The sequence below is a fragment of the Camelus dromedarius genome, chromosome 1 (genome assembly GCF_036321535.1).
Source record: "Camelus dromedarius isolate mCamDro1 chromosome 1, mCamDro1.pat, whole genome shotgun sequence".
NCBI lineage: Eukaryota > Metazoa > Chordata > Mammalia > Artiodactyla > Camelidae > Camelus > Camelus dromedarius.
This window is the reverse complement of record NC_087436.1, coordinates 121,381,074-121,395,336: the sequence shown is the minus strand read 5'-3', so window position 1 is coordinate 121,395,336 and position 14,263 is coordinate 121,381,074. Positions and strand designations below refer to the sequence as shown.

The window sequence follows — 14,263 nt, the reverse complement described above, 5'->3', positions numbered from 1 at the left end:
TCATGTGCTCGTGGATGCAGAGGGCCCGGCCTGTCCAGTCCTTGGCCAGCGCTGGTGCCCTTGGCCCAAGCTTGCCCCGTCCAGGGTCAGCCACTCCCCATCTGCCAAAGGTTCTTCCCATCCACTCACCCTCCCCCACTCCAAGATAAACTTGAATTTAAATTGTAGGATGTAACTGAGATTTATTGTTTGGGGGGACACTTTGCAGAACCCAGAGTCTTATTTTAAACTGACGAGCAGCTGTGATGCTCCGTCTCAGACAGTCTGGAAGTAGCTCCCAGCCTTGACAGGAGCGTGGCCTCCCAGGGCAGCCCTTACGCGTGCTCCTGCAGTCCCTGGTGGCTGTGTCTGGGTCGGCCTGAGCGCTGGTGGACCTCAGCTGCTACCCCTTCCTCAGGCACAGGTGACTCTGGAAGTCGTGTCAACTTCGTGATGCAAATTCTCCTACAGCAGGATTCAGGCCGGCTAAATTCCCTGCAGATACAGTGGCCTTTAGGTCATCAGATGTGGGTGTGGAGAGAGGAGGTGCAGCATGCCCCACGCCCCTCCGCTCTCTGCAGGTGCACAGAAGCCTGCAGCTCGCCCCCAAGGCCTCCGTGACCTCTTTTCTGGCAGTGTCAGGTTTTCTTGCCATGAGCACTCGAGCCTCACTCACGTTAGTTGTGATTTGCGTTTATCACTCAGCACCCCTTCTCCCTGGTTCCCAGATTCAGTACAGTGACAGTTTTTTGAACAGCTGGGAGGGAAAACTGGAAGGGAAGTGGTTTCACTCGGGCCAGATGGTGACTTACTGAGCACTGCTGTGTGTGTCTCGCCCAGGGGCTGGGAGAGCATGCGGAGCAAGTCCCATGCTCCTGGTGCTTGGGGCACAGCTGGCCCTGATCCAGGCCTAACGTCCTGCCTCTGCTCCTCGCGGCCACCCCTCACCCTCATCACCCCCTCGATTCCCGCTCCTTCAGATCCTGGGGTGGTGGGAGGGAGGAGATGGGCTGACTTGGGCATCTTATCTGTAAACCGGTGCCTGGAAATTCCTGCCATTTGGTTTGCCATGAACGGAAACCAGCTAGTCCTGCTGTGTGTCTTGGGTGCTCCCTGGTATCTCCTGGAATTTATTGTTTCCAAAGAGGTTCCACCTCCATGTTGAGTACATGTGTTTGAAGGGATTCCTGAAAGCGTCTTGAAGTTACCCAGTCTGACAGTAGGATGCGTTTGAGTTCTTGTACACAGACAAATTAACCTACTGTTGGCAAACTTGTTAAAGATTTACGCAAGTGAGTGTGAAGGAAAGTAACCTAGTTTGCACATTAAATTGACATGAAATTTTTATTTCCCTGCTTGTAGGTGTTCATTGGATTTGTGCTGAAGCAGTTTGAGTACATTGAAGTTGGCCAGTTTCGGTAACAGCGTTTTCTATCTTAGAGTTCCTGTCTTTGCGATGTGATTGTGTGTAACTTCAGGTTAACATGAACATTAGCTTAAAGGATTGTTCGGGGTTGTTGCTAGGCATTGGTTTTAATGGAAACCTGATTAACATGCTGTGGGGTTTTATTTCTCTTAAAAACGATCAAGTATCTCAAGCCTTGTCTAGAAGTAGTTCTGCATCTGATAATCCCACGTTGTCTGTTTTCATTTCACGTTGCAAAGCATTTCGTTGTAGGTGTTTGCTAAGTGAAATCTCGCTTGATAGAACACGGGTTTTTCTTAGAGAAGACAGTTTTCGGTGTGGTTTTCTTCAGTGAAGGCGACTGTTACGCACTTCACTTGCGTTAACTGCAGCTTTTCCTCTCAGACGGTGAGGTTTTAATCCTTCCTGCTCTGCCAGTTGTAGGTATGTGATTATTGAAAATTAAAGTTCTTCAGTTTCTGACTACTTACTAGCAGGGAAGCAGGGCAGGAGGGCGTGTCCCGAGGGCCTCACTGGCCGAGAGACCCAGTGTCTTGCTCTCACCGTGCGACACCTTGACTGTGCGGTTGGAGGCAAGTCGCTCTTCCTCCTCTGCGTCTCAGCGTCTGCAGCCGTGAGCGAAGCGGCGCTTGGAGAGGCCAGGGCTGCACCGCTGGGCTCCCAGCGCCCTGGGCGCCCGCCCCGCGCGCAGAGCCTGCCGACCGTCCGGGCCGCCCAGCCGGGGGCGGGACCTGCAGCTCGGCCCGTGCCCCCCACCCTGCACGCCCCCGTTTCTCACGCGCGCTCTCGGCTTTGCACCATGAGGAGTTTTATGCTGTTTATGTTGATTATCTTCTGTTTTAAAAGGAAGTGTCTAAATGGATGTTTTTGTTTCCAGGGAATCAGAGGCGATTATTCCAAACATCTTTTTCTTCCTGGTATTGCTGTCTTACGAACGCTATCACTCAAAGCAGATCATTGGGATCCCTAAGATCATCCAGCTCTGTGACGGCGTCATGGCCAGTGGCAGGAAGGCTGCGACGCACGGTAACGGGCAGGCCCCCCAGAGGGCGCCAGCGTCCCTGCCCCCGCACCCGCTTCCCACTGCCACCTGCCGCCCTGTGCTCTGCAGGCCGCGCCAGGGGGCGTGCACGTGTGCCCTCAGGGGGGAGACGTTTAGAAAGGGAGAGAGTGCACTGTCCTCTCAGGAGCTATGCCCCACTTAGGTAAAAGCAGGGAGGGGATAACGTGAGGCGTAGGTAGAGTCTGACGCAGATTATCTGGTCTGTCCATATGCAACAAAGGACTTTAAAGTCCAACTCGTGTCAGGATGCTGGATTTAGTTACCCAGGGGTGTTGGAAGGTATAGTTTGGCCTTGATTCGGGGCCTTCTGCTTTGCCTGATTGTTGTGTCGGAGCTTAAATGAGGCCACAGGAGATGGCCAGCCAGCTGTTCAGGGCAGCCTCCTTCCAGCCTGTGGAATGAGGCGGTGTGGTTTTAAGAATGATCTGTGACTATTTCTTTGAACTTTTTCAGCTGCCCTTTCAGCATTTTCCCACTGATTCCTCCCAGCTCCGTTGTCAGGAATCTGCAGGCATTTGAACTATGGTCGGGGCACCTCCTAAGACCTCTGTAGGCGGCCCACTTTGGGTTCCCCTTTCTGTGCACTGCCATGCGGCGACCACCAAGCTGTGTGTTGGGGCAGGGGCTCGGACCCTCGCCCGCTCCACACCTGCTCGACTCTGTCACAGCCGTGCTGGGGCTCACATTCTTGCCTCAGCAGATGGGCATGTGGCTGCACATACGGCCTTGGGGTCACTGGATAGAGTTGAAACACAAATGTCAAGTAGAGGGATGACTAAGGTTTCCCGGATCAGAGGGTCTTTGGATAGAAAGTTGATGGCCAGCCAAACCCACTGCTTTCTGCTGGGAAGCTTGGGCACCTGTGGACAAGGCAGCGAGTATGGGGGTGGGCTGGGGGTCACTAGGGTGAGAGAGTGCGCCTCTCACTAACCCTGGTGACACGGCTGTGCTGCACCCCTTCAGTGAGGCATTTCTTAGATGGTTTATTCATATGCTGTTGTTAGACTAACAAATTTACTTCATTGTTTTGGATAAAAACAAGACTTGGGAAAACCCTCTTTGATGAGAAGAGTGAGTTTAATTACTTAAAATAGCATAGAAATCTAATACTTTGACTAAATGTTTTCTATTGAAAAAACACCTGTTTTTTCAGGTGAATCTTTAAACAGATTATGCATGAGACTAGAACGTTGCTGTTTTAGTTAGTTGGAAGGTATTATTATTTTGAATTTGACTTTTGAATTTGTGCCTCTTTGTATCAGAAGTAACATTATGTCGCAGAAACCCCAGGTTTGTTGGTTGGTTTTCAACATTATCAAGTGTCAGAGAAAACCCCCGGCCTTCCATGATGGTGTACAGATAATTTCACGACTCATCGTTCATAACCCGGACTTACCCCGTAGCACAGAGCCAAGTGTGGACTAGGGCGTCCTCAGTTCCTGAGCAGTTTGGAGGTGCTGGCGCTGGCTTCCAGTGTGCCTGTCCCTGACCCTGTGCCCTTCTGTGCCCACAGCCATCCCGGCCCTGCGGCCTATAGTCCACGACCTCTTCGTTTTAAGAGGAACCAACAAAGCTGATGCAGGAAAAGAGCTTGAAACCCAGAAGGAGGTGGTGGTGTCCATGTTACTGAGACTCATCCAGTACCATCAGGTGAGAGGTGTGGGCGGTCACTGGTCCTCACTGTCCGTGCAGGGATGGAAGGAAGTGCCACGTGGCCGGCTGTCTGCTGGTCAGTGGGCATCGCTTTGGGCCAGCCCTGGGCTCTCGGGTGGGAGGGGCGTGAGGCGACGGGAGACTTGGTAGGGGTCTGTCTTAAAGGCAGTGCAGCCTGGCCAAGGCCATTCAAGGTAGCAAACGTGGTGGAGCCTTCTTTTCCAAAACGAAGATCAAAAATCAGTTAACCGACAGTGATGATCACAATGGTAGCATTCTACAGAATGATTTTAAAAATCTCAAACCGGAAATAATTCAGAGGCTTTATTTGTACCTTTATCTACCACTGTGTTGATGGAGGGCCATGGTTTTTTTCTTTGAGCTGATTTCTGGCTTTGTGTTTCTAAAGGAGGAGCAGGAATTTCAGATAGTTTGAAGCAGTCTAACTGCAGAAGTCAGGTTTTTTTAATGACAGCTCCCCGCCCCCCCCACCCCCCCGTTTTTTTAGCTGGTATAGTTGTCTCTTTCTCACTTATTTTTGTAAATCAGCTATTTGTCTTCGAATCTTTATAAAGTCATAAACTTTTCTCATCGAAACACTTTTCTCGTGTGTTCTCAGTCTGGTTAATTTGGTCATATTGAATTAAATGCTTAGTGTTTAACTGAATCCCATGATGACATAAAAAGTGCAGCGAGCAGAGATTTGAGAACTAGCACCTGACCTGTGGCAGACACGCAGGTTGGTGGGAGGCCCAGAGGGCGGCTTTGCCACGTGTTCCTGGAGTTCCCGGCCTGGTTTGTGAGAACGGGGCGTGCTGGTCCTGACGAGGAGAGTCGGACACAGCGTGGTTCCCGGAGCAGAAGTGCTGGCAGGCCCTGGGCGGGGGAGGCAGCGAAGGGAGGGCGGTGGGCACTGTCTGTATCGCTCGTACGTTTAGACTGGGTCGTAGACTTTTCTGTGAACAAACAGGTGATAAACATTTCAGCTTTTCCAGGCGACGGGGCAGCTGCTGTCACGAAAGCAGTCCTGGCGGCATGTTCACAGTGGCTGTGCGCCAGGAAGACCATGTTTACAAACACAGTCTCTTAGGGGTCTCTGTTTAGAAGTGACCACTCACAGACGTGTGCTGAGCCACGTCAGCGTCCTTGGGAGCAGGCTGTCCTCAGGAGGGGGTCACCCCGGCAGAGAGCACGGGACTGAAGTTAATGCACACTGAGGCAGAGGGCAGCAGCAGAGCAGCGTGGTCCAGGCTGTGCTTGTGTTTTGCTAAAGGTTAAGATGAGTTTGGTTTTCTTTCTGTGCCTTTCCGCTGGCCGTAGAGACGGCAGGGGCATCGCTCGACCCCAGGGGCCCCAGTGCCGTCTTCCGAGGCCCCCTCCCGCGGGTCGGGGCGAGGGCTGCATCGGGCTCGTCAGCCCCCTTGGGGCGCTCCACCTGTGCCGTCCCTCTTGCAGGTGCTGGAGATGTTCGTCCTGGTCCTGCAGCAGTGCCACAAGGAGAGCGAAGACAAGTGGAAGCGGCTGTCCCGACAGGTGGCCGACGTCATCCTCCCGATGCTGGCCAAGCAACAGGTCGGTGGTCGCCCCTCTTGCTCTCCGTGGCGCCGCTGTGAGCCCTGTAAGCGGGTGAAGACCCCCAGACGAGGGTGCTCGTGACTGGCTCTTTTCCCGGTCAGGGGGACCCGTGTGTTGGTAGTTACCACTGCCGTCTCTAGGGCCGTGGGGTCTGCGCTGATGCCCTGCGACCCTCCCAGGTTGCTGGTGTCTCCACTTGGCAAGTGTGGAGTCCGGGCTCAAGGTGGCCCCTAGGTCCCCAGGGCACCCTCTGGGAAGGGGCTCCAGCACTGTGTCCTGTCCCGCTGACGCACTGCGGCCCTCATCCTGGTCAGTTAGACGTTCTTCATTCCATCTGTAAGTGTGTGTCCCCTGCTCACTTATGAAGTGGTTTAGCAGTTCCTGTCGTCCGATCAGAACTTCCGTAGTCGAACGACGCGGTGGGTGGTCCCCACAAGTGCGGTGGAAGGAGCCGGAGCCCGAGCGTCGCAGGCTCTCTGACCCACACCTGCCGCGTGGCGTTGAGGACAGGGCGCTCTGCACGGTGCCTCCGGGAGACCTGACCGGCTGCCGGCGCAGCTCCGGGCCTCACGCACGTCGGACGCCGTCCGCAGACACCTGTGTGCGCCCTTTGCTCACCCCGGCCGGGGAGCCAGAGCTCTGGGCCTCACGGGGGCCGTGCTCTTGGCGTCGGATGGCATCACGCGGGCGCCATCTCTGTGACTTCAGTCCTGGTCTGGCTTCACGGCAGACCTGTTACCCTGAGGCCACTCATGCCGGGTGGGGGCTGGCCTCTGGTGAGATTGAAAGATGACAGTTTTAGTAAGTTGGTTGATTTGGTGTTTTCATGTAGCCCTGGATTCCAGGCCTATAGGTACGTATTTTCAGGGTGGTGCTTTGTAAGCTTTATCCTAGTCTCTCTTAACCGTGGACACAGTTTGAGGAAGGTGGAGGTTGAAGGCTGGCATGCATAGTAAATGCCCAGCTGAATTTCTGCCGCTGTGAGGTTGAGTGGAAGATGGTCTGTGAAACACTTGGCACGTGCCTGCCAGGTAGCTAAGCAGGGGACACACCAGAAACAATGCCAGGCGGGCACCCGGGGGAGGCTGACATGGGCTTTGGGAGTATGAGTCTGGGTGTGGAGACAGAGCCGAGCCCTGGGAGGTAAGGGTCTCATGAAGGAGACGAGGAAGGGACGGAAGAGCCAGCGGTGTTCTTAACGCCCAGGAGGAAGGGCGCTTCACGGAGGAGGGATGGATCCACTGGGGTAAATGGGCCCTAGGCACAAGCCTGGCTCGGTACCGTGGAGGTCACTGGGGGGCAGTTTTGGGGGAGTGGAGGGGGCAGAAGCCCGGCCGGTGTGTGTTGGTGAGAGGCTGGGAGGGAGGAGTGGGAAAGGGGACAGATGCGGGGTGGCGCCTAGAGGACAAGGGAGGGGTGGTAGAAGGGCCAGTGGGGAGGGACGAGGGCTGGGGTCGGCCAAGAGCAGAGGGTAAGGGGGCGGTGCAGGGTGGACGAAATTGCCATCGGGGTGTCCCTGCGCAGATGCAGACCAAGGTTGGGATTGGCTGCATGACCGGCGGGGGCCCTGGCTGTGGACACGGCGGTTCCTCCAGAGAACCCAGGCAGAGGGAGCTGGTGGGCAGCAGCTCCGGGGTGTCTCCCCACCATGCGGGTTTCGACCTGCACCTTGAGAGAGTCACACCCCGTGCAGGGACATGTACTGTGTCTGCACCCTCGTCAGCAGTGACAGAAGCCTTCAGCAGGGGGTGGTTGAATACACTGTGGTAGAGACTTAGCTGAAATATTTTTCATCCTTTAAAGATTATGTCAGGTTTTAAAACCTGTTGCTTTGGGAGTTCTCCATTGTATTTTTTTTCACTTTTTTTTTTTTTATTGAGTTACAGTCATTTTATAATGTTGTGTCAATCCATTGTATTTTAAGGGAGAAAAGCAGAGACATTTAGAGTATGACCTTTCAAAACAACTTAAAAGCCTCTCTGCGTGCGTCTGGACATATGGTTGTAGGAATGTGGAGAAAGTTAAGACGTAGAAATACACCAGTTTGTTGATTTGTTGCCAAAAAGCAGGGTAGGGATGGGGTGCAGGTGAAGCAAATAAAGAAGAAAGCAGCGTATGTCCTACCCTGTCTGGGTGAGTGATGCGCGTGGAGAGTGGCACGAGGGCTGGCTCCCAGGGTGTGGATGGGGATCGTGTCAGGCTGGTGCATTTCTAGCTAATGCTTTTCATGCTTTTATGTATTTGTAGCCTTCACAGCAAGCATGTGTAGTTTATATAATAAAAATCTCAACGAGAAGATTTCCATATGGAAAAACTAGAGCTGCTGCAGTGCTGTTCTGAAGGGTGTTTGCCTGGGTCACTACTGAAGTTAAATGCGTTTAAATTTGGGGGTGGTAATGATGGGACAGTCAAGGTCATCTGACCTTGAGACCCCATCTGACCTTGAGCTGTAAAACGTGAGCTGGTGTTTTGTTGGCATCTGGAAAACATCGTGATGTTTATTTGCAACAGATGCACGTTGACTCTCACGAAGCCCTTGGAGTGTTAAACACTTTGTTTGAGATTCTGGCCCCGTCCTCCCTCCGCCCCGTGGACATGCTGCTGCGGAGCATGTTTGTCACTCCAGACACACTGGTGAGTGTCTCTCCTCCCGATGGCGCCTTGGACTCCCCTCTGCGCATGCGGTGGTTCACGGGAGCGCCTGGGGGTTCTGCTGGGGCCCGGGTGGGGTTGAGAAGTTGCATTTTAAACACGTCCCCAGGTGATGTTGATGCTGCTTGTCTGGGACCACACTGTGAGGACCAGTGATACAGAGATTTGTTGGTAGAATGGGTAAAATGAGGGCAAATTTCATAAATGAAATTGGCAATAGTGGAAAATTTCATCCTCTTTTTCCTTAGCTGTAACTTACTTATTTTCCTTCTTCGAGGCCTCTGTGAGCACCGTTCAGCTGTGGGTGTCGGGAATCCTGGCCATCCTAAGGGTGCTGGTCTCCCAGTCCACCGAGGACATCGTTCTTGCCCGTGTTCAGGAGCTCGCCTTCCCTCCATGTCTGCTCTCCTGCCCCGTCGTCAGTAGGCTGAGAGGTGGGGGCGGTGGCTCGGTGCCGGAGGAACACAGTGAGGGAGGACAAGCGAAGAGTCCGCCAGAGGAAACGTTTTCCAGGTAGGCTGTGCGTCTGGGCCACGAGCCAGTCCCCGGCCTGCAGGATGTCGCCGGCGTATGGGGGTCGGGAAGTCCTGCTTCAGCTCTGCTCCTTGGGCAGAGGAGTCTGTGTGTTCTCCCTGCCGGCCCGCCTCGCCAGTGGCCGTGGTCAAGCCTCTCTGCAGGCTCTGTCCCGTCCCCGCAGCCTCGTGAAAGACTGCACGGCGGTCACCGTGCGCTCACCACAGCGGTCACCACGGCAGTAGGCGTGGAGGTGGCCCGCCCTGGGTGCAGGCGATAAGGGCATGCGTTGCCTGCAGAGAGTTTGAAAACCGATGAAACCCGCTGGAAAGTCAGTCTTACTTCTGTGCCCTCCGTGTGCTGGCCGTCCCAAACACGGTCAGTAATGGAGCCCTTCTCCCAGCCGGGCCAGCCTGCTCCCACTGTGCTCCCCGGCTTACTCGTGGCATCAAGTCGTGTCTGTCCCCATAGCTGTTGGGAAGTCCCCGAGGGCAACAGTCACGACTCGGGCCCTGTGTGTACTTGTTGTGTGGACAATGTTGATCCACCTTTGCTGGATTCAGAGTTAGAGCCCTTAAAGTGTGTCCCGGGCACAGTTCTGAGGACTGCTCCTTCCTGCCGCGTTCACCGTGCCGGCCGCCCTGGGCTGGTCGTCGTGGAGGTGCTGGGGGGCGTGTGCAGGTCAGTCTGGCGAGCCTGCACGGTGCCCTCTGCCTGGGGCTCTGCAGGGCGGCCCGTGGCTCCCTCTGATACACACCAGCAGGTGGCTAAGTGGACGGCACATGAAGCTTTTGCGGCAGGCGATCAGCTTGCTTTACAGTTTGCAAAGCTTGAGAGAAACACCACACCCGCCTCGTTTTACCTCCTGAAGGTCCTTCAAAGGTGGTGTGTTGGCTGCTGTCTCAGGGAAGGAGAGTGATGCGCAGGGCAGAGCGACTCTGTCCAGAGGGGGAGAGTTCGACACTGCACTCGGCTCGTTTCACTTCACTTGCATCTTCGCTCTGTCTGCGTCTGCTGTGTGTGTGATTTTTATGAATACACCTCCCAGAAGTGCTCGGTAACAGTCACCTAATTCAGTGTCACCCTTCTCCCTTTCTTTGAAGGTTTCTACTGCAGCTGGTTGGCATCCTTTTAGAGGACATTGTCACAAAGCAGCTAAGAGTGGAAATGAGTGAACAGCAGCATACTTTTTATTGCCAGGAGCTAGGCACCCTGCTCATGTGTCTGATCCACATCTTCAAGTCCGGTAGGTGCCTCGGCCAGTCTTGCTAGAGCGGCGCTGCGCCCTGCCCGGCGTCGCGCACTCCGGTGGGGGGGTGGGGGTAGGGGCCATGCTGCCAGTGAGCTCTGCACTGCTCAGTATCTGCTTGAAAACCTTCTGCTGGAGGAAACAGCAAACCTGAGGGCTTCCTCTTGTTTTAAAGATTGAGGAGGCCAACATGCTTTTGTCACCTTTATATATGATTGTGGATTAAAAAAGACAAATTCAAGAGAGAAGTTAAAAGATGCTAGCCATGCAGTGAGCACAGGAAGCAGCCAGCTTCCGAATTAGGACAGGCAGTGTTTTCCAGAAGGAATGGGTGTGTTCAAGGGGAGTGTCCTCCTCTGGGTAAAGTAAGTGACAACCTGGAAGACTCTCGTTACTGGGTACCGGCGTATCTTTCTTCTCGAAGCAAGCAAAGCAAACAGCAAGGAAGTCATGGTCCAGATATGAAGCAAGTCAACATGTGGCATGATTTACAGTTGATCTCATGGGAACCTGTGGTTTTAAAAAGGTTCTCCTTTAGTTGGCTCTGGGGTCATGATGAAGGACCCACAGATGTCATCCTCTGGGCTCCTTGGCTTTGTTGAAAACTGTTCATATAGTCATAATGTAAATGCTGTTTGACTTTTCATTTTTAGGGTCAATGTATGAATAAAACATTGACAGTTTGTTTACTTAATTATGGTTTTAGGACATTGAAAATGATTCATTTCTTGCAAAGGTAAGAAGGAAACTAACCAGCCAAGTTAATTAGAGAAGTAGAAGGTGGACAGAGGGACGGAGGGATAGAAGGGGCTCTGGTGCCCCCGTCTCGCAGTGCTGAACGGAGCAGAACATAGAGACCAGGACGGCAGCGGGGTGGAGCGAAGGTGTAACCTACCGGTGGGAGGCGGTGCGAGTGAGCTCAGCAGGTCTCATCTCTGATGAGCTGGGGTCTGGAAACCCTGATGTGGTCGCCATGTTCAGAAGCTTTAGTTGCAGGGTTAAGACTCCATCCTTAACTAGAATGAAAAACGGAATTTACTGGTTTCAGCTCCGGGACGTGCGGGCTGTTGCTCTGAGGTCTGCCTGCTCTGGTGGCTTAACTCTGTTGCCACATCGTGCACTTCCTCGTCTCAGCTCTGAGTACTGTGTTGATTTGTTCACTGCTGGGCTCCTTCCCTGTGGCAGGAAGGGTGTCCTCTGGCTGCCTGCAGTCTCAGCCCCCACGTGAGTCCTGTGAGTGACGCGCGGGCCGCTGGGGGCTCTGGCTGGGCTGGCAGGTGAGAGGCTGGCCAGCATTCCTCTGAGAGAGAGGGTTGCTTTCCGGTCGTGAGGGGAGAGGAGCAGCCAGGATCACTGGCGGTCCGCTGCAGGTGGTGAACTCGTGTCAAGGAGGGTTTGCCAGAGCTGAAAACAGTGACAGCACGTGGATGCCTTAAAAGGGAGGGGACAGGGCACTTGTGAATCCGAAGCCTCTCTTTTAAAAATCACGTGTGTGTATCACTATAATACAAAGTAAAACGCGTGCGCGCGCACCCCCCCCCACACACACACACACACTCCCCCACCGAGAGCAGAAGATACTTACCATCGTCAGCCTGTGTTTATTCAGCAAACACGTACTGAGTTGGCCGCTGCCGTGCAGGGCTCGGGGTGTGCGGTAGCCAGTGAAGCTGACGTGATCTTGCCTCTGTGGGCTCAGCCTGGCGGGGCAGACAGTGCACAGATGTCATCCTGAGTCTCCTGGGAAGGGAATGAAAGCATGGTGACAGACGCCCAAGGGTGGGCAAGTGGGGCCGGTTCTCTGAGGGCGGCTGTTGAACTAAGCCCTGGAGGGCGGGGAGGAGCTACCCTTTCGGACGCACTTTCGTGCCGAGAGTGGCGAGATGACCCCAAGGCGGGCAGCAGGGACCTGGTCTCCTGTGGCTGGGAGTCACGGAGGAAGACACGACTCTGTGGCTCTTGGAGTAAGTGCTGTTGCCCTTGGCACAGGAGCACGACCGGCGTTTAACTTTGCTCATGGGTTATAGCTCCAAGCCACCTATGTGCTTGACACAGAAAGGATTTTCTTTTTGAGGATCTTCTGGTTTATGCCCCATTGACCCACCATAGTAAGTTCAAGGTTCAGAAGCTAATTGAGCCACGTGTATGGTGGGTCGTCAGTGTGTTGGGCATCTCAGTGCTTGGCCGTGGGTTGGTTTGGGTCTGACACCAGAGGGACGCCAGGCCATCGCTAAGGATGGCGTCCACCGTCCTCGGGGAGGACGGTGCGACCTGTGGCCTCGGGGCGCCCAGCGGGCGTCTGTGCCGTTCGAGGAGCTCAGTCACCTGTTGCTCTGACTTCCCCTTCCTTCCCTCGGAAGCCGGGGGTGGGGGGTTGCGGCTGTTGTGGTGCCGAGCAGCCGAGCAGCCGAGCTCCCTGCAGCGTGGCGCTGCTCTGTGTCTGCGCTAGTTCAGGGGCGTCTTGGCCACATGGCTGTTGGGCTCTGGGGCTGGGGCTGGTGTGACCGAGGAGCTTCTGTTTGGTCTACTTCTAGTTAAACGTAGCAGCCTGCATGGACTGGCCGGCGGGGAGCCACGCTCTGCTGAGGAGCCCGGGCGGGGTGGCGGGCACAGGCGCTTGCCGTTCGTGTCTTGGGACCTTGTTCTGTTGGATGTGAGTTTGTAAGTGAGGGGGGTGGGGTGGGTTGACACCTGTTTGCGCTTCCTCATTTGTTTTGATGGCATTTCTTTTGAAAACATTAGGGGCAGAATTCCTGTGTTGGTTGGTTTTGAGGTAAAATGGAAGTAAATCGTCTTAGCCTTTTACGTGAATAGGATGCCTTCAGCGTCTAGAGTCGATTACTTCTGTTTTATGCGTTGCTTAAGCAGTAACCGTGAACCTCACCCCTCCACTAAAAATTGAGACCTTTGTATTTGTCCATTTCAAGTATTATTTCTTAACAGGAACTAGTCTGACTAATGGCCTTGACCTCTAATTTTCTGTTACCCGTCTTGTTGGGGAAGGGGTATGAATCCCAAAGTCATTTATTTGCCAGTTTCACATTCAATCCAGCATAAACACAATAGCCAGGAACCTGGCCTCCATTTTATAAACTCTGTAACGGGCGCCCCATCCTCCCCCGAGACAGGCCAGGCAGAAGCGGGAGGAGACCCTGGGGCTTGGGGCTCACGGAGTCCGTAGCTTGGTTGTGGGCAGGGCTGGGGCGACGCCCTGACTGCCCCGCACATGTCCAGTCCCCATCGGTGCCCCCCACCCCCGCCTCCAGATGCCCTCCATCCCCAGGCCCTGCGGGCGGCGCACCATTCCAGAGCTTCCCCAGCGGAGCCGGGCAGGATGCCGCTCACTTCCTTCCTCGTGGGACCCTCAGCAGGGCCGGCGCACCCACCCCGTGCGGGCCAAGTGGAAGCATCAGAGACAGAGAACAGGTCCTTCCTCCGGCGGTGAGATGGATGCCAGTGCACAGTTGGGCGGGGACAAGGCTGCTCACGGTGCTCTCCGGGCGCGCAGCACCTGGCATCGTTTTACCCCATCGGTCCTCATGGCGACTCTGTGAAGTGCTTCCCTGTCTCATTGATGAGAGAACGGAGGCTCTGGGAGGGCGTGTGCTGAGACCAAAAGCGAAGGCCCAGGGTTTCTCCTGCCCCGTCAGACGTGCGCCTCTTGGGTGAATGGTGGTGAATGCGGCAGCGGACATGTGCCTGGCCCGTGTGCCGTGACGCCATCCGTGTCCTGGCTGAAGTGATGGAGACACGGAGGGGTCGTGTGCTCGGAGGGGGGGCCCCAGGCCTTTCCCAGGCCTCGCGTGTCCCACACCACCTCCGATGCCGCGGCCCCCGCAGGAGTGCACCCAGGCTGCGTGGGGAGAAGACGGAGCCGAGTAGGAGTAGCGTCTGCCCAGGGCTGCCCCGACAGCTGCCCTGGGGCGTCCGCTCCACGGCCAGTCCCCCGGTGCCCCTTCCTCCACATCGCCAGGTGTGTGTGTCTCTTTCCCTCCTTGCTGAGAGCTGCCCTGATAACCCCACCTGCGAGGGAGACTCAGCCCTTTCTTTGCTCTGCTGCTTCCTTTGTTGTCCTCCTCCTCTTGTTACCACGCAGCTTTCCAGCGCGCGGTTTTCAGGGCTCACTGCTGTCGCCCCGCGCCCGGCTCTCCTT

General features: G+C 55.0%; 1 protein-coding gene across 6 annotated transcripts in view; it reads left to right on the top strand.

Annotated features, from left to right (window-relative positions):
• Window positions 1-14,263, top strand: part of HTT (huntingtin) — a 123,207-nt gene that overhangs the window by 72,224 nt on the left and 36,720 nt on the right. For all 6 annotated transcript variants that reach the window (XR_010382028.1, XM_064488554.1, XM_031438376.2 and 3 more), the window contains 7 exons: window positions 1,342-1,397; window positions 2,283-2,431; window positions 3,982-4,118; window positions 5,577-5,693; window positions 8,208-8,330; window positions 8,626-8,861; window positions 9,965-10,107. Coding sequence is in view for 5 of the 6 variants with exons in the window: in XM_064488554.1 (XP_064344624.1) it covers window positions 1,342-1,397; window positions 2,283-2,431; window positions 3,982-4,118; window positions 5,577-5,693; window positions 8,208-8,330; window positions 8,626-8,861; window positions 9,965-10,107 (961 nt within the window). In the remaining variant the exon portion in view is untranslated. The remainder of the gene's footprint in view (window positions 1-1,341; window positions 1,398-2,282; window positions 2,432-3,981; window positions 4,119-5,576; window positions 5,694-8,207; window positions 8,331-8,625; window positions 8,862-9,964; window positions 10,108-14,263) is intronic.